The 23,086-nt window shown below is 51.1% G+C and overlaps 11 protein-coding genes across 11 annotated transcripts; 4 read left to right on the top strand and 7 right to left on the bottom strand.

Annotated features, from left to right (window-relative positions):
• Window positions 1–73: 73 nt before the first annotated feature.
• Window positions 74–1,297, top strand: ALTATR162_LOCUS11530 (uncharacterized protein; the record flags this gene model as incomplete). The annotated part of the gene is made up of 1 exon (XM_043319172.1): window positions 74–1,297. One exon carries the CDS (start codon window positions 74–76, stop codon window positions 1,295–1,297), a length of 1,224 nt encoding a protein of 407 aa, XP_043175107.1.
• Window positions 1,298–1,460: 163 nt separating this feature from the next.
• On the bottom strand, window positions 1,461–2,621 carry ALTATR162_LOCUS11529 (uncharacterized protein; the record flags this gene model as incomplete). Its single annotated transcript, XM_043319171.1, has 1 exon — window positions 1,461–2,621. The coding sequence occupies one exon, from the start codon at window positions 2,619–2,621 to the stop codon at window positions 1,461–1,463; it is 1,161 nt and encodes a 386-aa protein (XP_043175106.1).
• Window positions 2,622–3,816: 1,195 nt separating this feature from the next.
• On the top strand, window positions 3,817–4,375 carry ALTATR162_LOCUS11528 (uncharacterized protein; the record flags this gene model as incomplete). Its single annotated transcript, XM_043319170.1, has 2 exons — window positions 3,817–4,199; window positions 4,237–4,375. 2 exons carry the CDS (start codon window positions 3,817–3,819, stop codon window positions 4,373–4,375), a joined length of 522 nt encoding a protein of 173 aa, XP_043175105.1.
• A 580-nt stretch (window positions 4,376–4,955) lies between these two features.
• Window positions 4,956–5,872, bottom strand: ALTATR162_LOCUS11527 (uncharacterized protein; the record flags this gene model as incomplete). The annotated part of the gene is made up of 2 exons (XM_043319169.1): window positions 4,956–5,662; window positions 5,728–5,872. 2 exons carry the CDS (start codon window positions 5,870–5,872, stop codon window positions 4,956–4,958), a joined length of 852 nt encoding a protein of 283 aa, XP_043175104.1.
• A 529-nt stretch (window positions 5,873–6,401) lies between these two features.
• Window positions 6,402–7,094, bottom strand: ALTATR162_LOCUS11526 (uncharacterized protein; the record flags this gene model as incomplete). The annotated part of the gene is made up of 2 exons (XM_043319168.1): window positions 6,402–6,708; window positions 6,865–7,094. The coding sequence occupies 2 exons, from the start codon at window positions 7,092–7,094 to the stop codon at window positions 6,402–6,404; spliced, it is 537 nt and encodes a 178-aa protein (XP_043175103.1).
• A 488-nt stretch (window positions 7,095–7,582) lies between these two features.
• On the top strand, window positions 7,583–9,873 carry ALTATR162_LOCUS11525 (uncharacterized protein; the record flags this gene model as incomplete). The annotated part of the gene is made up of 2 exons (XM_043319167.1): window positions 7,583–7,872; window positions 7,926–9,873. The coding sequence occupies 2 exons, from the start codon at window positions 7,583–7,585 to the stop codon at window positions 9,871–9,873; spliced, it is 2,238 nt and encodes a 745-aa protein (XP_043175102.1).
• A 491-nt stretch (window positions 9,874–10,364) lies between these two features.
• Window positions 10,365–11,550, bottom strand: ALTATR162_LOCUS11524 (uncharacterized protein; the record flags this gene model as incomplete). The annotated part of the gene is made up of 3 exons (XM_043319166.1): window positions 10,365–10,621; window positions 10,688–11,106; window positions 11,180–11,550. The coding sequence occupies 3 exons, from the start codon at window positions 11,548–11,550 to the stop codon at window positions 10,365–10,367; spliced, it is 1,047 nt and encodes a 348-aa protein (XP_043175101.1).
• A 675-nt stretch (window positions 11,551–12,225) lies between these two features.
• Window positions 12,226–16,053, bottom strand: ALTATR162_LOCUS11523 (uncharacterized protein; the record flags this gene model as incomplete). Its single annotated transcript, XM_043319165.1, has 5 exons — window positions 12,226–12,377; window positions 12,435–12,731; window positions 13,467–13,603; window positions 13,658–15,884; window positions 16,026–16,053. 5 exons carry the CDS (start codon window positions 16,051–16,053, stop codon window positions 12,226–12,228), a joined length of 2,841 nt encoding a protein of 946 aa, XP_043175100.1.
• A 367-nt stretch (window positions 16,054–16,420) lies between these two features.
• Window positions 16,421–19,681, bottom strand: ALTATR162_LOCUS11522 (uncharacterized protein; the record flags this gene model as incomplete). Its single annotated transcript, XM_043319164.1, has 4 exons — window positions 16,421–17,662; window positions 17,713–18,581; window positions 18,634–19,213; window positions 19,259–19,681. 4 exons carry the CDS (start codon window positions 19,679–19,681, stop codon window positions 16,421–16,423), a joined length of 3,114 nt encoding a protein of 1,037 aa, XP_043175099.1.
• Window positions 19,682–20,151: 470 nt separating this feature from the next.
• On the bottom strand, window positions 20,152–21,160 carry ALTATR162_LOCUS11521 (uncharacterized protein; the record flags this gene model as incomplete). The annotated part of the gene is made up of 3 exons (XM_043319163.1): window positions 20,152–20,379; window positions 20,444–20,964; window positions 21,013–21,160. The coding sequence occupies 3 exons, from the start codon at window positions 21,158–21,160 to the stop codon at window positions 20,152–20,154; spliced, it is 897 nt and encodes a 298-aa protein (XP_043175098.1).
• A 919-nt stretch (window positions 21,161–22,079) lies between these two features.
• ALTATR162_LOCUS11520 (uncharacterized protein) lies at window positions 22,080–23,022 on the top strand (the record flags this gene model as incomplete). The annotated part of the gene is made up of 3 exons (XM_043319162.1): window positions 22,080–22,449; window positions 22,500–22,795; window positions 22,843–23,022. The coding sequence occupies 3 exons, from the start codon at window positions 22,080–22,082 to the stop codon at window positions 23,020–23,022; spliced, it is 846 nt and encodes a 281-aa protein (XP_043175097.1).
• Window positions 23,023–23,086: the final 64 nt, after the last annotated feature.

The raw sequence follows: 23,086 nt of genomic DNA, 5'->3' as shown, positions 1-23,086 counted from the left end.
AATAAATTTCCTGACCCCTCAACTGCCCCTCCAAATATTCTACGAAAACAACTCCAGTCTCAATAAACCAACCATGGACGACCCTGAGTTCGATACGCAGACCGATCTCCAAACGCAGAGTATCTTGCTCGCCGCTGCAAACCACGACATCGCCTCCCTTCGCAACCTTCTTCGCAACTCCTCCGCAAATGTCCAAGATTCCGAGACAGGCTTTACACCTCTGCACGCTGCGATCGCTGCCTGTGGGCCTGACGAAGATGACTTAAAGCAAGTCAATGGGAACAAAAACGGAGATGCGCCTGAAGAATCGAAGGATGAGATGGACAGCGCTGTAAAGACCATCAAGTTCCTGTTCGAGAACGGTGCGATATGGAATGATCTGGATTCAAATGGCGAGACACCGGGATGCATAGCGCACAGATTGGGTCTGAAGGAGCTGTATGAGCTTTGCGTTGATGCGGGTGTGCGTGCAGAAATGCTGCTGAGTCGCATGGAACAATACCAACTTCTTGGAGACGATGATTCAGATGAAGAGGAAGACGAGGTCGAAGAGGTGGCTGAAGGTGTTGAGGTAGTGGAAATAAGCCAGGAAGAAGTGCAAGGCGATGAATCGACCGAGAACCCAAATTATCTTTCTTCGAAGCTCACCTTCGACCGCGACCGATTACTGGATGATTCTTCGAACGGAGTTATGATGGAGTGGGAGACAACTCTCATGCGCAAATCTGCGGAACTTTTGCTGCCGGCAGAAGGGCTCCGTGTACTAAACGTAGGCCACGGAATGGGTATTATTGATGGTATTCTCCAGGAGAAGAAGCCAAAGGCTCATCACATCATTGAGGCGCACCCGGACGTTATCAAGCGCATGAAAGAGCAGGGATGGCACGAGAAGCCAGGTGTCGTCATTCATGAGGGCCGGTGGCAGGACGTTGTACCTGGTCTCGTCGAAAAGGGCGAGCTGTTCGACGCTATCTACTTCGACACCTTCGCCGAAGAGTATAAAGCACTACGCGAGTTCTTCACAGAACATGTAATTGGGCTTCTTGATCCTGCCAGTGGTTCCGATGGTGAAGGAGGCAAATTCGGCTTCTTCAACGGCATGGGAGCAGATCGCCAGATTGTCTACGATGTTTATAACAAGATCGTTGAGTACGACCTATTCGAAGCTGGCTTCGATACGGAGTGGGAAACGATTCCTGTGCCTAACCTGGATGAGAAGGGCGAATGGGAGGGTGTAAGGCGGAAGTACTGGGTGCTCAATGAGTACAAGCTTCCAACGTGCAGTTTCATCGGTTGATGGATAGAAAAGGCTCGAGAAGTTGCCCCATTCAAATGGAGATCGATAACAAGTAGAGCTGGATTTTGAATCGAACGACTACAACTAAGCTTACGAGCTTGATAAAGCGATTTTATTGAGTCTTACTCCGGAACACCGCGCTGAAAACAAGATACGACAATCTCTAGTTGCCATTCAACCCATCCATCAGACCATGCATCTGCAAGAGCTTGTTATATCGGTTCTGCTGCGGTTCAACGAGTTGCTTCGCTGCCTCTGCCCCCACAACAGGCAGCGCCTTTAGTCCGTCGTTTTTCAGCTTCTTCGGTACCATCTTAGGATCTAGCAAACCAACTTGCACGAGAACAGAAGCTTGATCCCAGTACATGTGCTCCGAAATCAACTTGTCTCCTCTTACCGCCACGATGCTGACCATGGGTATTTCCACTCGCTTGTTCGTTGGCGGCACACCTGGTAACACCCAATCAACCTCGTCCGAATGCGTAAAAGACACAACCATCTCGTCCACTATGCGATTAACGCCCATGGTCCTGGAGACCAATCGTATGGAAAAATCCTCTACCAAGCTAGGCACAAAGAACTCTCCATAGAACTCTGCAAGCTTCTTCCTTCCCACACCTCCCTGCATCGTCGGCAAGATTGTCACGTGTGGGCTGTCCTGCGTCATATTCTTTACGACACTCATGCTCGCACGATCTGGGTCATCGTCCTCAAACCTAGCATTCCAGTGACTCAGCGCAGTCGGCTCAAGGTCCACGTTCTTTCCGAACCCTTTCCGGACACATGCTAGCGCTCTCGTCCACGCTAAGTTGGCTTCTACCTCCGAATACGCTCGCAATGACGGGTCTGCAAAACCTGTGGCACTCTTCTCGTATCGGTACAACTTCCACTCGCACATATCAGGTCTTGGACTAGTCTGGCTTAAGCCTGCGACATGGACCTGTAACTGATGCGAGTTCGGATACATGGTCTTTGGACTGGGCAACAAGCTCGGATAAAACGCTATGATCGCACAGCATTTCGCCAACGGTTTCTGGGCTGTTTTCAAGACGACACTAGCTGCGTCACCGTAGGCTATTATCGCGTAATGTTCGCCTAGATTCAAGGTTTCGGATAGTTGTTTGAGGGTTCGGATGTAGGTTGCTTGTGTTTGCGTATTAGGATCGTAGGGGAGATATTGCGCGTCGTAGCCTTCTTCGCGCCAGGACAAAAGTGCTTTCTCTGGTGCTGGCAAGGCACATGTTAGGTATATGCGCGGCGGACCGGAGTTGAATTTTAGGAAACCGCCTGTGCCGGGTTTATTGTCAAAGGACGTTATAGACATATTGGGCGACCTAGAAACAGGTAGCTGGCTGGGCGTTGCCGAAGACGAACTGAAGGTTAACCCAACGACCTCGATATAGTCGGCAAAATCAGTAGGTCGAGTTCGCAACGCGCGGGGCTGGGTTTTCAACGGCTTTTTATTTCTTGATTCTCCACCGTGAGGTGCGTGGCCCTGGCCTGATCCCCAGCCACATGCGACCAAGTTTCATGTGGAAAGCGCGAGCTTCGGACGATGCGGGATGACGTAATGTTCAAGATTCGGAGTGGGGCGCTCGCGTGGTATACCTACAGCAGTCAGGCTTCTCCTGCTCTTCGCACTCACGACTCACGGATAACTAACCGTACTGGTGAGGTAATGCCCCCGAGGCGCAAAAAGCTTAGTACATGAACCGGTACTCATTTTGGGGGGATGAAAATCAATGCAAGCGCATCTAACCAACAAATCGTGAGAAATCAGCTGAAGTCATCGTTCAACAAGGGTCTATTGGACGGCGACAGACCTATTACATACGACCTGGCGTGGTATCACTTACTGTGCGGCAGATATGATGCTGAATTTTCAGCAAACCCTGTTCATCCTTTTACAGCATGAAGGCTAGAAACTTGGTCCTGAACTTTTTACCGAAGCCAGTAACACCATGAAGCCTCGAAGCAGTCAGGTCTGGCCTCGAAGCGCGCCTTGGTCGTTTGCGAAAGAGTCCAGCACAGAGTTCGCGAATAGCTTGACGCCGTCCTTGAGGAACTCCTGGCCGCATTTCGAAGCCTGGTGCGCAGCGCTGAACGCACTTCTTCGGGCAGGGTATCTTTCTCGTGTCGTCTTGTAGAGCCTTATCATCCTCGAATGGCACAAGAGCCCTGTTCTTATGCTTTGCAGAGCAATGAGCGGCAACTCCCTTAGGGTCTCTGAATGTATCGGAGTGGCACATTTTCCCTTTAGCTTTGAATGGACGCTCGGAGGCGTATAGTAGAATGGGTTGGAATGGAACTTGTGTTGCTCGACGGCGTCAAGTCCTTAGCGTCTTTAGACAAGTCCTTCGCGCTGTCGATAGCTGTCTAGGGGGAAACTGATGGACCAATCTTGTGGTCATTTGCGAAGTCTCACGTACGGCCAATTCGGATTCTCGCGATGGCTCCGTCCAACCGCAACTCGTTTACTGGGACTTTCAGAGTCAACAATTCCAGTGAAAGAATACTACATGAGTCTAGAAGTATGGGCTACAGTTACTGGGCTGTCAGCAGTCAAGCTCAAGAGCTGGGTCACAGAGACCGTTCTGCCAACTCTGCCGGTGTTGCTCGATTGGCTCCGCGTCCCCAAGAACGACGGGAAGACTGGCGGGTTCACGCGCGACGATGTTGCTGACCCTATGAGCGCCGACATGGCTTTCATTAAGCAATCAGTCAAGAAGTTCATCAACAGGGATCAGTTAACAGCCACGACGGTCTGGGCACATACGGCCTTCATTTTCCGCGGACATTTGAGGGATATTACAGCGTGCGCCACACACTTCGACACCCTAGAAGAGTGGAACCGTGGCGCTTTCGACTTCAATGAGTTTCTCTCCAAGAACATGGGCGACACGTGTGTTTCGGAAAGGGCAAGATCGCAACGGCGTAAGCCGCGGTGTTGAAGATGGGTTTGGCGGATCGCGTGATGCCACCTGCATCCCGGGAAAGTTCCTCTCCGTCCTCCAAGATTTGGACGCACCACTGGACGCCCCTGCTACTGCAACCACGAATGTCGGTCTGCCAGTCTAGTTTGCAGTCTTCGCCTTGCGCATTGAACGGACGGACTGAATTACAAAGCAAGACTACATCATAGCTCAGATAGCGATGGTTGATGCTGATTAGCAAGCGATGAGACTACGTCCACTATCACTAGGGCAAAAGTTAACAGCATTGTATACTTCTAGGTTATCTATAAATTTTATATAGTACTATACTACGCTCTGTGTAGTAGGTAAGGGGGAGGAGCTGGCTAGAGAGTGTTAAGTTTTTTTTCGTTGTACAGGGTGTGTTCAATTTCTTCCCTGTATTAGGTGCCGTTACAGAAGACTCAGTCGAGGCCTAGAATGCCTGTCGAGCTTCAATGTGACAAAGCGAAAGACAGACTACGAGAATACTTGTCTCTAAACATCAAATCCGAACCTTGGGCAAATTCTGCCGAGGTTGATTTAGACATATGTTGTAAGTTGCGTCGTAATGTTTACTAATATTTATGTAACGTCTACTCTAAGCACAATCAAACAGATCACCGCATAATCGTACATTCGTAACCTCCATATATTAACGCCGTATGAACCCTTTGCCAAACTGAACCATACATTCTTTCATGTTGTTATATAGCAATATGTTTCATAGTCTGTCCTGATTTAACCTGAGAACCCAATGTCGGCAACGGCTTTAACTTGTGCTGTTGCACCGGCGTCCTACTCGTTCCCGGCAAGGTGTTGGTGCCTGGATAAGCCTTCTTCGGATCAGGCTTCTTCTGCTCAATGGGTGGTGTAAACGGCTTTGGCTGACCCGGCTTGACCACCGTCTTCTTAGGCCCTGGGTATGCGGGTTTTGGGATGCTGTTGGTGTCTGGGAAGGCCTTTGGAAGAGTCTTGTTTGGCGTGGGTGTGGCTCCGGGGCCTTTGAAGGGAGAAATGGATTTCGTGGCTCCACCGATAGCTTTCTGACCGCCGCCTATAAAACCTCCAGTAGCTTTTGTGGCGTTGTTTGTTACGGTGCCCGCTGTACTGTTTGCGCGGCCTACAACTCCTCCGGTGACTCTGGATGCGCCGCTTGTTACGCCCCCAACGGTCTTGTTCACCCCACCGACAGTCTTCTTCGCTCCCCCGACTGCACCGTTGACTTGGTTGCTCCCCGGGTACTTCTTCGCGCCTATAGGCACCCCACTGGTAGTTGGCTTGTTGCTCGCAGGGGTCGAGTTCGAACGCTTGATCGCCGGCTTTCGTGCTGTGGAGGGGAGGGCTTTGGCTGTTGGTTTGTAGGTTTGGCCAGTGATTGCGGTGCCGTAGTTTGTCGCCTTTTTCTCGATACCTGAACGCAAGTCAGTGAATTCTGAACAGAAATACGTACAATGGATGAGGTGAGAAGCAACTTACCATTTCCTACACTCCTTCCACCATTCTCAATCATGTCTCCAACTTTGATCAACGCATTCCCTCCATATTCACCAGCCGTCTTCTTTCCAGCATCCACAAAGCCCTCGACCGAGTTCCAGATAATGTTTGAGATAAAGCTCGTCATTTTGCAGGTCGTATAGTTCACTTCGAATTCTAATTGAGATCGAAAGCTAGGTCTAACGGTAGAGCTATGGTACCTAGGTAGTGTTGCAAGAGAGCTCTCAAATTCTAGACTGTTGGACCCCAGATCATGATGTCCGATGATGCATACCCTTTAGCGCCACCACAGCTTGAACCTGTTTCGCTACCGGTGGTATGCAGGGGGATTCGCTGCCGCCCCGCGTCAAATGACGTTATTGTGGCACAGCAAAGTGGAGCTGAACCAAAGTGCTGGACGGCGATCTTTGATGCAGGTTTTAGCTCGTGTGATGGCTTCCTGTGCTGACATATCACTGGTAAGCTATCCCCTACGGACAACGCTAAGTACTCCAGTAATGTAGGATTGTTGTTCATTTCATTATATTTATCGTCGGTCGTGCTATTCGTACAAAGTGCGCTACTGCTACTATAAAACCCTTTTCGTTACATATCCGATAACGCCATTGGAAAAGAATCGCTCGCGGCTACTGATTGCTTTAGACAGAAATAACAAACTAAGCACCCTGTCTAGCCTTCTCGGCGCAAATCAGCGCAATGATACGGCTCAGCTCCGCGCTCTGCGCGAATTGCTCTTGCTTGGTTTTGTCGTCTACGTCTTCGCACGCTGCGATATCGTTGCTGACCGTCAACATGCGGTTTTGAAGTGTAAGTAGCTTGGCCAGCGTGTTGTCGAGGAAGGGTGCGCTGAAGGTGATATTGGTCGGTGAGGCGCCGTTGTTAGGCATGCGCATCTCGAGTTTCCGGGGTGGCTTTTTTCCAGAGTTTGATGGAGCAGATTGCTGTTGCTGCTGCTGCTGGGGCCTACAGAAAATCTTGTTAGCTGATGCACGTTGGGATGATAGACTGCGAAAAAGGGATTCGAGGTCTTGTCGGCAGACGATAGCGCAACCCTGGTTTTCCACGCCGTCGGAACCAGAACCAGAGAAAAGCTGCCAGGGGATATTCAGGGAAACTCACTTCTCGCGCTCGACGAAAGTCATGTTCTCCGCCATCTCAGCGACGCGGTTTGCGATTCTCGAAGCCATGATGGTGTATGGTGACATCTGAGCTTGTGACGCTCCGTTGGTTGCGCCATTCGTCTGGGGCTTCTTGTTCGCGCTCTGGGTAGGCTTCTTCGCAGATCGTGAAGCGGTGGTCTTGTTGGCGGTGCGCTTGACGGGCGCGGATGCTACTGAGGCTGCGGGCATGGTGAAGATGCGATGCGTGGTTTTCAATTAGATCTGTTTTGGTTGTCAGTCTCAGACTCAGACTCGGATCTGATTGCTGCTCGCGTGCTCTACTCGAGTATGCGCCAGGATCGACAGTTGTAAAGATTTAACATACCGTTGTTCTATCGTATGTATGGTGGAATTCTTCGAAGAAGGGGTGCAGTGGAGGTGGTCTTAAGAACTGGTATCTACTGCGGAGCGAGTATAGTGTTACTGAAGTAGCTTAATGACCTAACGTAGGGGTACCGGTGTGCTTCGAATATCTTGCTTGCTGACTTGGTCGTACGCCGCCACACACCGACGTCATCCCACGGCTCGCTGACAGGGGTTGACGACGCGCAAGTGGAGCATCCATCTTGATCTCGAACCGTTACCCTGCACTGACGTCGCGGGTAGCCCGCCACTGGTGCTGGTAGTCGTGTTTGATGTTTGAACTTCGATGTTCGCTCGTATGCGAATTGTAAAAGATGTCGCCTGCTACTGCTACGAAGAAGCCGGTTGTTACCAAATCGCCGGCTGCCAAAACCCCTGTGAAGAAGGCGACGGCTCCGAAGCCGACACCAGCGAGCCAATCAGCATCCAAGCGGCCAGTACCAGCTGCTGTTCAGAGAAAGAAGAAAGATGACCTTGGTGCTGGCCTGCGAATTTCCAAAGACAATGTCGAGGCACATCCGGCTGGGCCACCGCGTTTTGGAGAACTGACACAGGCAGAACGTGCCTTTACATTAGCTTCGACATTCTTGTCTGGCGTTTTGGCGTAAGCAAATCTCTGTATCTGCCTTTAGATATCCCTCAACTTATGCATAACAGTATAAGCGCATCTCAATTCCTGGGCGCGCCACTGAAGCTCATTGACCCCCAGTTTTACGATGGATACATGGCCTATACCAAAGAATGCTTTGCCATTCTGATTACCTGTCTAACCCAATGGTGGGCCCCAACCGTTGTCCGTGTGTCTGGCGACTCCAGCATGGTTGGCCAACTCATCAAGCGCAAAGACGGATCTCTGCAATGCAACTTTGCTGACCGTATGATTCTCATGGCAAACCACCAACTCTACACTGACTGGCTGTACCTCTGGTGGATCGCGTACACGAACAACATGCACGGTTTCATCTACATTATCCTCAAGGAGTCACTGAAGAACATTCCCATCATTGGATGGGGTGCCCAGTTCTACAATTTCATCTTCCTTTCGAGGAAATGGGAGGAAGATCAACGGACATTCAAGAAACATCTGAGCAAGCTGAACAAGAAAGGAGATCCGATGTGGCTTATCATCTTTCCCGAGGGAACGAACCTGTCCAAGACTACACGTGAAAAGAGTCAGAAATGGGCACAGAAGAATGGCCTGCAGGATATGAAGCACCAGCTACTCCCACGTAGCACTGGTCTGAAGTTCTGTATAAATGAACTGAGGGAGACTACAGACTGGCTGTATGACTGCACCATCGCATACGAAGGCGTACCAGAAGGTCAATTTGGTCAAGATATCTTCACCCTCCGTTCATCTTTCTTTGAAGGACGACCTCCAAAGTCAGTAAATATGCATTGGCGACGGTTTCATTTCGATGACATCCCATATGAGAACACGCACGCTTTTGAGGTCTGGCTGAGGAACCGATGGAGGGAGAAGGACTATATGCTCGAGTACTTCAGTCGTCACAACCGCTTTCCCGCAGAAGATTTCTGGAAGAACCATTTGGATATGGATACCAAGAGTGAGAGTAGCAGAGGCAACGGGACCAAGACCATCCGAACAGTGCCGCGACCGGCAGTGCAGATTGAGACCGAAGTCAAGAGCGGAAACTGGAATGAATTTGTCAAGATCTTCGCTCCCATAACTTCCGTTATGATGGCCTTGACAGTAGCCTACGGCGCTTCACCCGAAGACCTACCAATACCCGGCGGCAAAGAATTCTTCGAAAATCACATCAAAACGTTACTAGGTCAAGGCGGCGAGATGAAAGGTTTACCGAGTCCAGAGCAACTAGAAAAAATGATAGAAGGCGCCGCACAGATGGGTACCGCACAAGCAGCAGGCCCAAAAGAAGTCCCAGAAGTCCAACGTCTAACACAAGAAAACCTGGCCAAGTTGGTCAAAGAAACAGCCATTGCAAGCGGCGTTGTAATGCCAAACGGTATGAGAAGAGCAAGCACAGCATTACCAGGCGCACCAACAAAGACACTAAAAACACCGACTGCCACCACCCCAGCAGCAAGAAGAGCCCAAAGCGCTGTCAACCTCCCAACATCATCAGCAAAGAAGCCCACCACTGCAACACCAAAGCCAGGCACCGCCGCACACGCCCGAGCAAACCTTACCCCAGCAGCAGCAACAGTAACCAAGAAACCTACCCCGCAACCCACAGGCCCAATGAAAGAAATGATGACTGCCTCTGGCGTCATGATCAAAGTACCCCAAACCGAAGTCGAAAAAGCCAAGAAAACAGGTACGCTGACCATGAAGAATGGCCTCAAGATCAAGGCCGACAAAGAAGAGATTGAGAAGGCTCAAGAGAAAACGGGAACGACATTCATGACGGCTGGTGGCGTGCCTATCAAGGTTACGCCTAGTGGTGCTGTGCAGGTACCCGAGAAAGTGGGTAAAGGGCAAGCGCCCGCTGTGAAAAAGACGGGCGAGTTGGCGAAGAAGATGGGTGCTGTGTCTACCCCAGCGAAAAAGGCTCCTGCTAAGATAGGTTCTGCGGCGAACGGGACTGCGAAGAAACCAGCTGCTGCGCCGAGGAAACTTTGAAACAATTCATTTTTAGTATTATGGATCGGTGTTTTGGACATCGCATGAATAGGGTTATGGTATACACAGCTAGGCGTTGGGTATATTTGCTTGCTAGTGTGTAATATACGAATACGCCATCATTCAGACTGAAATAAGGGACCCTCCTCAGGTACCATTTATGTGAATTGCAATGTCGCCAACCTTTACTCTGCCGGAAAAGTACCCCGAGACATCCGGTAGCTCAGACGATTATCTCACTACTTGCTATACCAAGTTGTCTTTTTAACATCCGTACCCCTCCACTCCCACCGCTTAAGTAACCGTCCATCGTTCGTCCTCGCACCACTATGCAAACTGTTAAATCTCCATCTTAGCATTAACATGGGTGCGTAGGATGGGCAGTAGATCTCTATGAAAGATTCAAGAAAAACAACCAGATCAAATAACAAATATGCGCACGACATCGCATGCGGGGGGACCGCACAACGCAAAAATCCATGCAACAAACATTACCTCTTTTTCCTCGCAGCCTCTTCCTGTTGTAACTTGTGCATCTTGGCCCTTGCGCTCTTGCTGCCGCCCAACTTGGGGCCTGTGATGGGTGGCGGCGCACCCTTGACGGCGGGAACAGCTGGTTTACGTGCTTGTTGTTTTGCTTCCATGGACTCGAAATATTCCGAGCGAAATTGTTCGACGAGAGCGTCGTCGGTGTTGACAGAAGGATTGGTGTGAGGATTTGTGGGAGTGGTGGAATCGAAGAAGTCGACTGTGGTAGATGTTAGTGACGAGGCCATGAGGGTAGAGATGGAGAGGCGACGGGGAGTGGACGTACGTTTAGCTTCTCGGAGTACAGCTTCGACCATTTGGTCGCGTCGTTTATCTTCCTCCGTCTTCCCGTTGGCTTTGGGTTTGCGCCACGCGTAGCCGTACTTGTCGCGTCGTGCTTTGCTTGCTGGTGGCTCAGGCTCGCCCTTGTCCCATCGTTTCCAGGCTTGTTCTGTACGCGCGGCAGCTTCTGGACCCAGGTCTACTTCTTGAAGTTTGCCCTGGCCTGCCGCCAACCGGTTGCTGTGCTCGTTATCCGCAGGACTATCGGTGCTACCCGATGTGGAATGTGTCGTTGAGCTGGATGTGAACGTATGCCGCAGATCTGGTGCGATGGCTGCTACGGAACCCTGAAGGTGGTTTGGTATGGGCCAGCCGTACTGGCGATAGTTCTTTTCAGCCATGCGAGCTTCTACATATTCCGACCTAGCACATTAGCCTCGATGCTTGATATTGCCCTGATTCGAGCCCTTTGCAGTCTTTAGAAGAGCGCACTCACATCTGCTTGTCATCGCGGTCTACTACTTGTCCCGTCTGCGCGACAAAGCGACTTGTATATTGGTCTGGCCGGGGCGCTTCTACTTGCACCAACTCTGTCCGTGGTGGCTCTGCTTTGCGTGTGGTTTCCTTTAAGCGATCTCGTGGACGCTTTCGATTGCGCAATATCTCTTTCAGGTTCGGAACCGACTCCTCTTCATCGTTAGCTTCTTTCAGTGGCGGAGGCGCATCGTTTAGAGTCGCAGCGTCGGGCGAATGTGAGGCGGAGACCGTAGGCGCATCGTCTTCGGCATAGACGCGCTTCGGATGCGCGATCTTGCGGCGCTTGAATCGTATAGCGGGCGCTGCTTCGTCTTGTTGTACTGTCGACATGGCTGGGGAGTTGCAAGAGAGTAGGTTGAGAAGTGTGGATCGATTACAGGTCGAGAGTTGGATGACTAGGGTTGTGAACCACGGCAGGGTCCAGCGTCATACCTAGAGAGGGACTTCTACAACATTCACCACTTGACACACAAGTTTGCATGTTACTTGCAATGAATGGAAAGAGATATGAGTGGGAACAATCTGCGTCCAGCTGCGATTCTTGGGCACATCTCATTGCCACAATGCTGTTGTACACTTTCACACATGCATTATCTGATGAAAATGATTATCAGATCTAGAGCACCTACATGGCGTGACACTCAGCTCATAGGACGAGCCCGTAAGCGACGTCCGCTGTTACATACTATGCCTGAACTAGCTCAGCAATTCTCAACTTTCTACCTCCAGTGCTGTCTACTGTCGTTCGCTCATGTATACGCATCCCATTGACAGTCGAGTTTGGAGCATTGCTTCGCATTAAGGGTTTTTTTTATTGCGATAACACACAAGTACATCTCAGCCTACTATACAGGAAGCCAGCCGCCGTAACGCTCAAACGCCCCAGTCATACCCGGTACATTGAGTAGCGAAAGACTAGATGCAGGTAATATCAAGCAACTTCCTTATTCATCCACGCGTTCTCGTCCCCTTGGTATCAATTTACATCGTCATCGTCGTCATCCTCTAGGCCGTCGCGGAGGAAACAGTCTCGATCTCAACCTTTGGCAGCGGTGCCGACTTGCCGCCAAGGTCTGTTTGCCGTGCGTTGGGGTTCTTGGTGTAGTAGTTGGAGATGGCGGATTTAATGGCGTCTTCAGCAAGCATGGAGCAATGCACTACGAGAAGTTAGTATCATCATCCCACTTCTCGACTTCTCGACCTGGACCACTCACGCTTTACAGGTGGTAGGCAAAGCTCCTTCGCGATCTCTGTGTTCTTAATCCTCGATGCATCCTCCAGTGTCATACCCCGAACCAATTCGGTCAGATAACTCGAACTAGCGATGGCGCTACCGCAACCGAAGGTCTTGAACTTGACGTCGCTGATAGTGTTGCTGTTGGGGTCGACACGGATCTGGAGCTTCATGACATCGCCACATGCGGGTGCACCGACGAGACCAGTACCGACATCGTTGTCGGTCTTTGACATGGAACCAACATTGCGTGGCTTGTTGTAGTGGTCGAGCAGTGCTGCGGATGTTAGCTGAACGTTCTCATACGGATATAAGTCGGATATGGTGATGCGATGACGAAGTGATTGTGATAGAGCACTCGTATCGCCACCACGTCGACTTTTCGAACAGAAGAGTGGGCAACTTATCTTTCTCGTGGTACTGCCGCCGACCGACTGCTGAGACGGCAGGTGCTGCTGTGCGAAGGGGCGAAACGATGCTGGGCCTGGCGGCGGTTGCGAGCACTCTTCCGGCCTGAGCGGGCACTGTTGCTGCGACTCTCCTAAACATGGTGGCGATGGATATGTGTCGTGTTTCGAGGTTTTGTCGTTTTGATTTTTAGTTTTGGCGATAGTTTCGATAGAGGGTTGATGTTGGTGTAGGTGTAGCGGAGGTGGATGGCGGCCGAGGAATTGAAGTAATGATGGGAAAAGCGATGGTCCGGCGACGTAAGTCCGTGCACGACATACCCCACACTTATCACATATTCTGGAATCAGCTCGGAGAAAAGCTCCAATTAACCGATCAGCGAGCATCATCTCCGCTTGCACTGTTATCAGATGAGAGCTCAGCTTCATTCATGTCGCATCCACAGCTACTCTGTGTTATGCTGATGCTATCTAGCAGCTTGCGCCGCAATATTCCTATAACATCCTCTTTTCGCCACATCATCAATGTTAATGCTAATCCGACACAACTCCGCCTTCGCTATGCTAGTCCGTGATAAGAGACCTAGACCCGCCGCCTTACAAACGCCTGAAGAAATACACATAGGCAAACTTCTTCATCTCCTCCACGTCGGCTGCCTTGGCAACCTTCTCGTCGTTGAAGAGAACCCATGATGCAGCCTGCTCATCTGGCAACTGCTTGCGCACAAACGCGACATAGTGTCTATTAGACGTTAGCAAATTCCCATATGTGATAGTGCAAATACAATAGACTCACCCAGCATGTATCGAGCTACCCTTGTGGCATACTATAGATTGAAGCTGGAAGTTTGCAGGCAGCGTCTCACTACCAGCCAATGGCTTCTCTGTTAGCTCGGCAGGTGCATCAGAGCTACCACCTTCGTCGAAGTCGCCAGGTGCATCCGGGTGGCTGAACAACCAGTCGACGGCGCGCTCCATATCGCCACCCGTCTCCTTCAGAGCCTGACGTGCCTGGGGAGCGTTGAAGCCCATGGCCCCTAGGTTCTCAATCTTTTCCGGGTCAAGAACAGATGCAGCAGGCGCGCCTCCCCCAGACCCAGCATTGAAGTCGACAGGATCATCAATATCTGGGTCCTCCATATGTGAGAATAGCCAGGTCATCGCTGCTTCGGCATCTTCATTGCCAGTGGCATGTAGAGCCTTCTCGCATCTGATCCTAGGGAAACCCATGGCTTCAAGCATCGATAACGCAGCCTCGTTAGGTGCCCATTTTGAACCTCCAGCCGCTCCTGTGCCTGCGTCTTCTGGAAGAAGCTCCTCGCCATCGCTTAGTCCCTTTGACTTGTAGGCGTCGAAGGAGAACGGTTCATCATTAACAATGACTGGAACATCTTGCTTAGTAGGCACCCAGTTGACCAGTTCGAAGCGCCTGGCATTGACAGCCAATACTGAAGGGAAAGTCTTGAACATGCTTCTCTTCGTGAACCCATCCTTGCTGCCACAAGCACCGCAAGTAAGCTCAACTAATTCTTCGGCTGTGAAGATATCGAGACACTCCTTTAGCGAGACTGACTCAAATTCTTCCTTCTCTTCCGTTTTGCCGTTTCCATCGGTGACGTCCATCTGCGAGTCTTTCGGGACTCTGCGGATGGGAACTGGGATAGAAATGTTCTCCTGCTCGTCTGTCTTGTACCGAACACGCTTGCAGCTAACACATTGTAACCGTTGCTCCATAGCAAAGCGGAAAGCACTGACTGGATCCTTATGGAGCCCAACATGCTTACTGCGTGAAACAAGTTGAAGTAGGTGCAAAAGCAGTTCGAACGCATCCTGTTGTCGCATGGTTGAGAATTCGGCGTGACCTCGTCCGATCAGGTGCTTGAGCATGGCAGGCGCGAGGCCGCGTTGATGCGGGATCTCGGGACTGTGCTCGTTAGTGATAACGTCGCTGTCCGGTTTTGAATACCGTCCTGAAATCATTCCGTCCGCGATCTTGCGTAGCTGGGTTTCCAGGTCTTCGGCAGGAAGTGGTGTCTCCGGTGGAGCTTCATCGGGAAGGTAATATCGGTCCTTGAACTCTTGGATAGAAAAAAGAGCCTGTAGGGTACTGTTAAGGTAGCAGCTATTACCCAGGTTCTTCAAGCCTGTGAAGTTTGGTCCAAACAATGGTTGGAGTTCTTTACCATCCTCGGTCACCATAGCAAAGTCCCAACGCAAGTTCTGCTCGACCTGCATCTCCGTAAGACTCTTCTCTGTCTTTACCCTATCTTTGATGTTGATGCCCCAATGTGCTAGGTGGTCTGGGAGTTCAGGATCTATGCGCTCCTCATCACAAGCGTAGCAGTAGATATCGGCCGTACCATCCGCGGTGAGAGATCCGAGCTTGACTGCAACAGGATGACCGGTTGACTTTGTATGTCCTACGCCGTGTGAGTTGCCACCGACCCCACCAAACTGCTGGCGGCCACAGCCCAGATTGCCACAGGTCAAGCATAGCCAGAGGTTCTCGTTGAGCTCACACTCTGAACAATGACCTAAGTTCTGAGACTCGATTTGTCGCGCCGCTTGTTGTTCCAAGCAGAGTGTATGTTCGCAGGCGGTCAACTCTTGTTCCCAGGCCTTAACCTCCTGCTGCTTCGCGAATGTGTTTGCCTTAAGGACTGCTTCCACAACATCCGGCAGCTTCCCTGAGCTCTTGTCTACATCGTCGACACCGCACTCATAGCACTTGACTTGGGTCGTGGTATCGTAGCGATCCGACTCGGTTTCAGCTGCAACGGCAAGCTTCGTCATCTTCTGTGGGGGCTCATCGCGCGTAATCCTCTTTCGCGTGCGCTTGATGTTCAGGACAAGTGGGTGGTTCGCAGATGATACGTGGAGGAGAGCATGGTTTCGATCACTCGTACATCCACCGTTGAAACAGTAGAGGCACACGTCAAGGCCTGTAGGATCATCGATCGAGTCGAAGCACTGTGTGCAGTCTTCCCGGTATACAGACTGTGTTGGTCCCGGTGGGTGAAGCTCTAGAGCGTGTTAGTATTGTGTAAGTGAAGGATGTAGCTACCAATCCTTTGAAGGCGACAAAGCGCAGCGGGCATGTTTGCCACTCTTCAAGTCTTTTGGCTATGCGATAATAGAACTCATGAGCAGTAGCGGGAGCTTACCAGGCGCGTTTACGTGCGTGCAAGTCATATTTGGTGCAAGTTGCAGGGAGGCAAGGCAAGGTGTTGGAAGTTGCGACGGTCTGCATATAAATTGAATAGTTTGGTATGACATAGGCTAGGCTTCCAGAGCTCCCCGCGGCGGGGCCAATAAAAGTGGGCACCCGCCACCAATACAAAAAGAGAAGTCAACACCACGCGAGAGCTCCACCTTCTGCCTGAGACATCACGCCTGACTGCCAAGGTTGACAGACGGTTTTAGGATTACAACACTGATTCTCAAACTTGAGTTCACGTTGGACAGAATGTTGTGGTCAGAAGTGTAAATACATATATCTGCTGACGGTGCCACAACTATGCTATTTGGATTATATCGCGCCATTCCTTGAACACACTACTCATCTCCCCTGTTGTCTTGCATTGATAGACCAATTCTGGAACTGGCTGAACAGCACAGGCTGTAGCGGAGACTTCTTGTCCGCAAACCATTGCTTCTGTGTCTCCGCATAAACATCCACTACGCCAGCATAGTTTGCTTTATCGAGACCGACAAGCACCTTGACTACGTGCAAGCTAGCAGAGCCGCACGCATCTGCATGGACCTTTGCACCATTGCCTAGCTTTGCCTCCTCGTGAATTCCCTTCAGCAGCTCCCATACGTCCTCGACGTTTTCAGGCTTCGGGAGAGGTGCTTTGCGCTTCGTGCGAGTATCGAAGAAAGACTTCAGCATCTTGGCCGCTTTGTCTGCCGTCTGCTTGTTTGCGTTCGCTCGAGTTCGGCGGAGTACTGGGAGGAGAATTTCCAGAGTGAGCGGGTTAGAGTATTGCTTCTCCATGTACACCGCAAGTAGATCTAGGACTCTCGACTTAAACTGTACAACGTTCTGCTTGGCGTCTTCCCGCTCCTTCTTCTTGCTTGTTGTCTTGCTTCGTTCCTTGAAGATCTTGCTGAGGTGTGGGTCAAGCGCCATCATCTGATCATCGTCCATGTCTGATTCGTCAGATGTCTCTTCTGCCGCGTCGCCGTCGACATTCGGCTTCGACGTCTGAAGAGTCATGGCCAGCATGTTGTTGAATTGAGTCAACTCTGCATCTTCCTCATCATCTTCGTCGTCGTCACTCGCGTCGCTGTCGTCACCGTCGGAGCCTGATTCAGAGGATTCAGAGGTAGCGTCGCTATCTGGCTCCTCTCCATCGATCATTTCAACGTCCGAGTCATCTTCTTCGTCATCGCTTGAGCCACCCTCTTCAACGTCTTCATCGCCCTGGTTGAACAGCTCTTTTTGTCCCTCAAGATTTTCTTCAGTGTCCAGAATTTCTGTCAACGACCGCAGTCCTTCGGCACTGATCTCAGTCGCAAAGATGGAGAACGCTTCTTCTCCGATTCGACGGAATAGCGTTCGCGTGTTCCCTGAGAAGGAGAGTACAATCTCGACAAAAGCGTTCTGACCGTCGGAGCTTGAGGCCTTGTTCTTCTTCTTTGATGTCACCTTTCGTGACGCCTCGAAGGCTTTGTAGGAAGCATCAAGATCATCAAGCATCATGACGGCGTCCCCCTCGCCATTGTAGGCTTGCAAGAGCGTTAGTGAGTACAAAAGCATGAAGCCCTGTGCTGCCAGCTCGTTACCGGCTATCGATCCCTGTAGTTACGTTAGTCTAACGACATTTGAACAGGAAGTGGTATGCGTACTGTTGCAGAGATGGTGTCAAGTGTATCCAGCGCCTTGTCCATGGTGCTGAGAACCGGAGCGTCTGCCTTGAAGGCAAGGTCCAATTTAGCAGACTTGCTGCTCCTAGCTCTTATCATGTCTAGAACCATGAGGGCGACATCCGAGCGAGCACCTAGCTTTACGTCTAATAATTTGGTCAAACAAGATGATAGGCGCTCTTGGAACATCGTTCGATTGCGATCACTGATAGCGGGAAGAGGCATCTTCTTGGTGTCCGCACTCTTCGAAGGGATGAAATAAGCACACTCAACCAGTATCTCCAAAGTCTCCCGCAACCAGTTGGACTTGCGCTCATCTGCGGCGCGGCCTTCTCGTCGGTGAGCAACGTCTTTCTTGAAGGTTTTCTCGTTGAACTTTTCATATCGCTTGTATTGCCTGACTGTGTTCAGAAGCAGGTCAGCGATGGCCTGCCGGCGGCTGTCTGCAACTGTCTGTTCCTCGCTTTCGGGACGTAGGATCAATGACTTGAGATGCCGTACAATCTTCATCAAGCTCTTGTCATCTGCTGACGCAAGGATCTGCTCGAGCGTTTTCGTCTTAGTGATGCGGTCGAACTCAATGCTGCCATGCTTCGAAGTCAGCGCAACGAAGATGGGAAGTGCCGTTCCGTCTTCTTGCTCGACTCTGAGCTGAACAGAACTCAACGCAGCCAGCGCAGCCGAATGAAGGAATCTGTCTTCTTTCTTGCTTTGGTTGATGAGGGTGCGCATCAGGTTGGGGCTGAACAGCGCGGATACAGCCCAATCTGGCACACGGGTAATCATGCTGCTCAACAGCTTGAAGCCCCAGGCTTTACGTTCGTGGGACGCCGAAGAAGAGAAAAGATTGCCTGTTCTGGTCAGTCATACGAGCTAACCTGCTTTTCGAATATTTGAACTCACCATCTACGGTGTCGATCCAGAACTGCGGGAACTCAACCTTGTCCTTGGAATCGCTCTTATTTTTTTCATCTCTTTTCAGGATCTCGGCGAAGACCAAATCCCACGTAAAGGATGGGTTCGGATTAGTGGTCCCAGTTTTCGTGGTTTCGTTCTTTCCATCTTCTGTCTCGTTCTTGTTGAAGTCCTCCTTCAAGATCTTGGCAAGTCGAGAGCGTTCCCTCTTTACTAGAGGGTCTTTGTCGTGCCAAACACCCTCTGGCAGCGCCTCTGGATAACTGGCTTGAACGGTAAGCCACACCGCCACACCCTCAGGCGTAGAAACGAGCTTAAACGCGCTCAGACGTTCCAGTACTTCCTCGGCACATTGGCGGTACTGTGATTGGCCTTCTAAGCTCCTTACTGCCTCGACCAGTACCATCCCGCATTCTTCCCGTAACCATGGGATGTCGCGTGCCATTCGATAGACGTTGTCTAAGAGCTTGTTCCAGGAGTCCAGCGAGAGTTCCGGTTCAATGAGTATTGATGATTGCATGATGGCCTTAAATCCAAAGAGTTTTCCAATGGTATGGTCCCGTTTTTCCTGTATCTGTCAGCCTCGCAACATTTAGCACACCTGTAGTCCTACCTTTCCTGGAACGTTGCCTTTAGCCTTGGTCTTTTCCTCTACCATCTTGATGACAGATGCCACCTCAAGCTGCGAATCTTCGACATTATCCTTCTTTGCTGCAAAAAGTTGTCGTAACAATTCAGTGAGTGTGAGCGAGAATCCGACCCTAGCTGCTTTGCGCTGACTGCAAAGACCTTTAATCAGGCGTACTAGCGCATCCTCCACATCTTTGACGGCTGGCTTGTTTTCAGGCGAGAAGTTGACGATGATTTGTTTGGCGGCTTCAAGACGAACGTCGTCTTCCTCTGCTGCGAGGTCAGCGTAAAGCTTGGAGAGCTTCACCTGATCTGTATTGCTCTGTCTGCGCCGTTTTGCGGGGGCCTCGTCCACTTGCTCGGTTTGGTCCGCCTCGCGCTCCCGTTTGTGTATCTTACTACCCATCTTTAACCGATTTGTTGATGAATGTATCGGACTTTGTCACGTTGCAACTTTCGAGAAAAGTCAAGCACGGCTTCCGGAAAATTTAGGTGCTAACCATGTATGGACTAGTTGCTCAGGGTCCAGACACCGCTAATCCACATATGCATGAACTATGAGCATGGAAACTTCTTCCATATACATGTTAGAATTCAAGACGCCAAAAATCAGCAGAGCCTTGTGCTAAATTCACATCTGCGATACTTGCATCAATGCAGCATACGAATACATCACCGGCTATAGAGTACGGAAGTCTGGTTGACATTTGGCAATGGCTTGATGCACAACATCATACAGAGTGTGGAGTTGACGACTGGATAAGATGTGCCCACACTATAGCCATCATATTCAAGCAGTTGATTCCCTAATATTATGCTAGAACTAAACCTGCTCTACATCCAACTCGGCGTGTCACCCTTGTAATTTATGATCAATCAGTCGTCTTCATCAGAGTCAAAGCCTGCAAAGACTCCAAGTGATTTAGGGCGGTGTGTGTTTTCAGAGGGAGGCTGGTCCGGAGCTAATTTGACCGGAGACTCTGTAGCCACGTCCTGTACAGCGACGTCCTGTTGCTGTTGCTGATGCTCCTGCTCCTGCAGTACCTTCTCCCTGTCTGCTTTCAGATACGCAGGTATATCGAATTCGTCCAAGTTTTTACCCTTCTGCAGAAAGGGAAGTTTGAAGTCAGTGTATGTCTCACATGGATTTCGCACATGCCAAACTTACTTCGCGCCAGTACTGGAGACTGAAGAGAGCGCCTGAGCGGATCTTTTCGTTGCTGGGCCACGGGTACCAGGCTAGGTTGCTAGCTTTGAGTTTCCTTAGCCATTCTTCTTCTTCGGGCGTAATCTCAAGCGCAGGACCAGCGGCGTCTTCGCCTTCCTTCTGCCCTTGTACAGCCTCGCTCGCTGGTTCTACGGTCTCTGGTGCGAGAGCAGGCGTATTGACGCCGTTGGTAGCAGCGCCACTTGAGCCGACGTCTTCGTCCTCCTTGTCTTTGTCTGCTGTAGGAATGCGCTCACGGTACGTCGGCGGGACTGTGTATCTCGAGATGTTGGTCGCATATTGTAAGAGCTCGTCGAATGGGACTGCGCGTGAGTCTTCAGGAAATGTCGTCACGGATGTGTCAAACAGCTCATGGCGCAGTTCTGCGAGCTTCTTGACTGACGTTTTGAGCTGTTCTTCAAGAGCGTCGGCTTCTGCGCGCAAGTGCTGGATGCGAAGATGGTTCGCCTGGTGTTTGGCGACTGCGACGTGTTAGTCAGTGTTCTTGACGAAAACAGGGGTGGGCATACGTTGGTCCAGTCCTTCACTGAGCTCGTCATCAGCAGCTACCAGATCGATTGCAGTTTGCGTGGCTGGGTTGTAGGCCGCGATTGAGTCGACTAGTGTTGTCAAGGCCTTCTCGACGCGCTCAAACTGTTCGTTCAGGATCTCGTCCATGGTTCATCAGCGGACCTGGTAACGGTGGTGTAGTTGAAAGAGAATGCAGTAAGCGTGCGAGGCAATGATGCGCGAGGAACGTGGCTCGTGTGGAGCACGCGCATACACGTGACAGGAATGGTCATGCGCGATTATGCGCGATGGGAGATGTGTCGTAGGGCTGGACGTGTATGCAGGTTGCGCGCCAGACGGACCAAGCTGAATGGCCAGCTATCGCAGTTCGGTATTCACTTTGGCAACGACGAAACCGGGCCTGCAAGTGCGCGAATCACCCACTGGCGCTTTACTAGACTCGCGGGGTTGCCCGCCGAAGATGCATGCGAAAGCGGGACATGACGAAGCGGCCAGGGCCCTCTCGGCGTGGCCGCTATTTGTGTCGACTGGCTGGAACCCGAGCTGTTACGACAACCAGCCTATATCCTCCGCTCCCATTACTTGTGGCCATCTACACCAAAGTCATAGCCTCGTATATCGTCCATTGTATTCGCCTTCTCCTAGAGTGCTGCGCCCCGCGTCACCAACAAAAGAGCAACCCCCACCCATCGATTGGTCCGCCACTACAACCAGCTACCACACCCTGATTGTTGCTTCGCCTACTGAGACCTCACGACTGCCTGGCCGCTTCCCTACTCTACATCTTCCGTGCACCCCCAAATACCCCACCCGCAATAATCCGCACATCCTCCAGCCATGGGTAAATCGTAAGTTCTCTCTCCTTGCTGCTTTGTAATGCGGGGCCCTCGCGCCTACCACCCCATCGTTTGGGGATTCCTGCCCTCCACCCAGGACACGCGCCGCATCAAGTGAAGGCTATACGCCTGACCGGACCTCGTCATGGATTCTCTACCTAGGCGCAAACATCGCCCGCTCGACCTTACACGCGATCGCCCACTGCACAAGCATCCAAGTAGAGTTCAACATGCACAATCACGAGAAGCACGCGCATTCAGCACCGTCGCCTGACATTCCGTTGCAGGCGCACGGTATACCTCTGCTGGAGCGCGACCAGACGCCTCTCAAGTTCGCACGCCGCCATCATAGCGATATACCCCGTCATGATGAGTCCGGATATGCGCACTACAAGGATATGCAGGACATCGCCTTGGCGAATGCCATACGCGAGTTCGAGGAAGAATTGAGACTGCGCTGCGGAATCAAGCGCTTGGAAATACAGAAACAAAAGCTGATCGTGTATTGTCACAGCCAGAGTAAACTATCACAGCAGGAGCTGGCCGATCTCCAGAAAGCGACACACTTCGATAAGAAAGAGTTACAGCAATGGTACAAAGGTGCGAATGCAGTGGTGCAAATTGGCCGGACTGTGACTGAGTACATACAGGCTTCCTGAAGGACTGTCCATCGGGCATGCTCACCAAAGAGGAGTTCCAAAAGATCTATAAGCAGTTCTTTCCATTTGGTGATCCGTCATCGTTTGCGGATTATGTCTTCAATGTCTTCGACGCAGATAAATCCGGCACAATCGACTTCAAGGAGTTTATTTGCGCATTGAGCGTCACAAGTCGGGGCAAGATGGAAGACAAGCTTGACTGGGCGTTCCAGTTATACGATATCGACGGGGACGGCAAGATCAGCTACGAAGAGATGTTGGCGATCGTCGAAGCCATCTACAAAATGGTATGCGCACAGGCGCGAGGAAACGTCTTCATCGCTGACATATACAGGTCGGCTCCATGGTTAAGCTCCCGGAAGACGAAGACACCCCCGAGAAGCGCGTCAAGAAGATCTTCCGCATGATGGACAAGGACGAGAACGGCAGCTTAGACATGGCTGAGTTCAAGGAGGGCTCGAAGCGCGACGAGACTATCGTTTCTGCCCTGTCTCTCTACGATGGTCTTGTGTGAGGAAAGGGGTCGATACCCAGTGTCATTTTCTATGCTTGTTTCGTTATAGTCGATATCACAGCGC

The sequence above is a fragment of the Alternaria atra genome (assembly GCF_907166805.1).
Source record: "Alternaria atra isolate CS162 genome assembly, contig: 35, whole genome shotgun sequence".
NCBI classification, from domain to species: Eukaryota; Fungi; Ascomycota; class Dothideomycetes; order Pleosporales; family Pleosporaceae; genus Alternaria; species Alternaria atra.
Note: the sequence above shows the minus strand (reverse complement) of the source record. Positions and strands in the feature narration are given on the sequence as shown.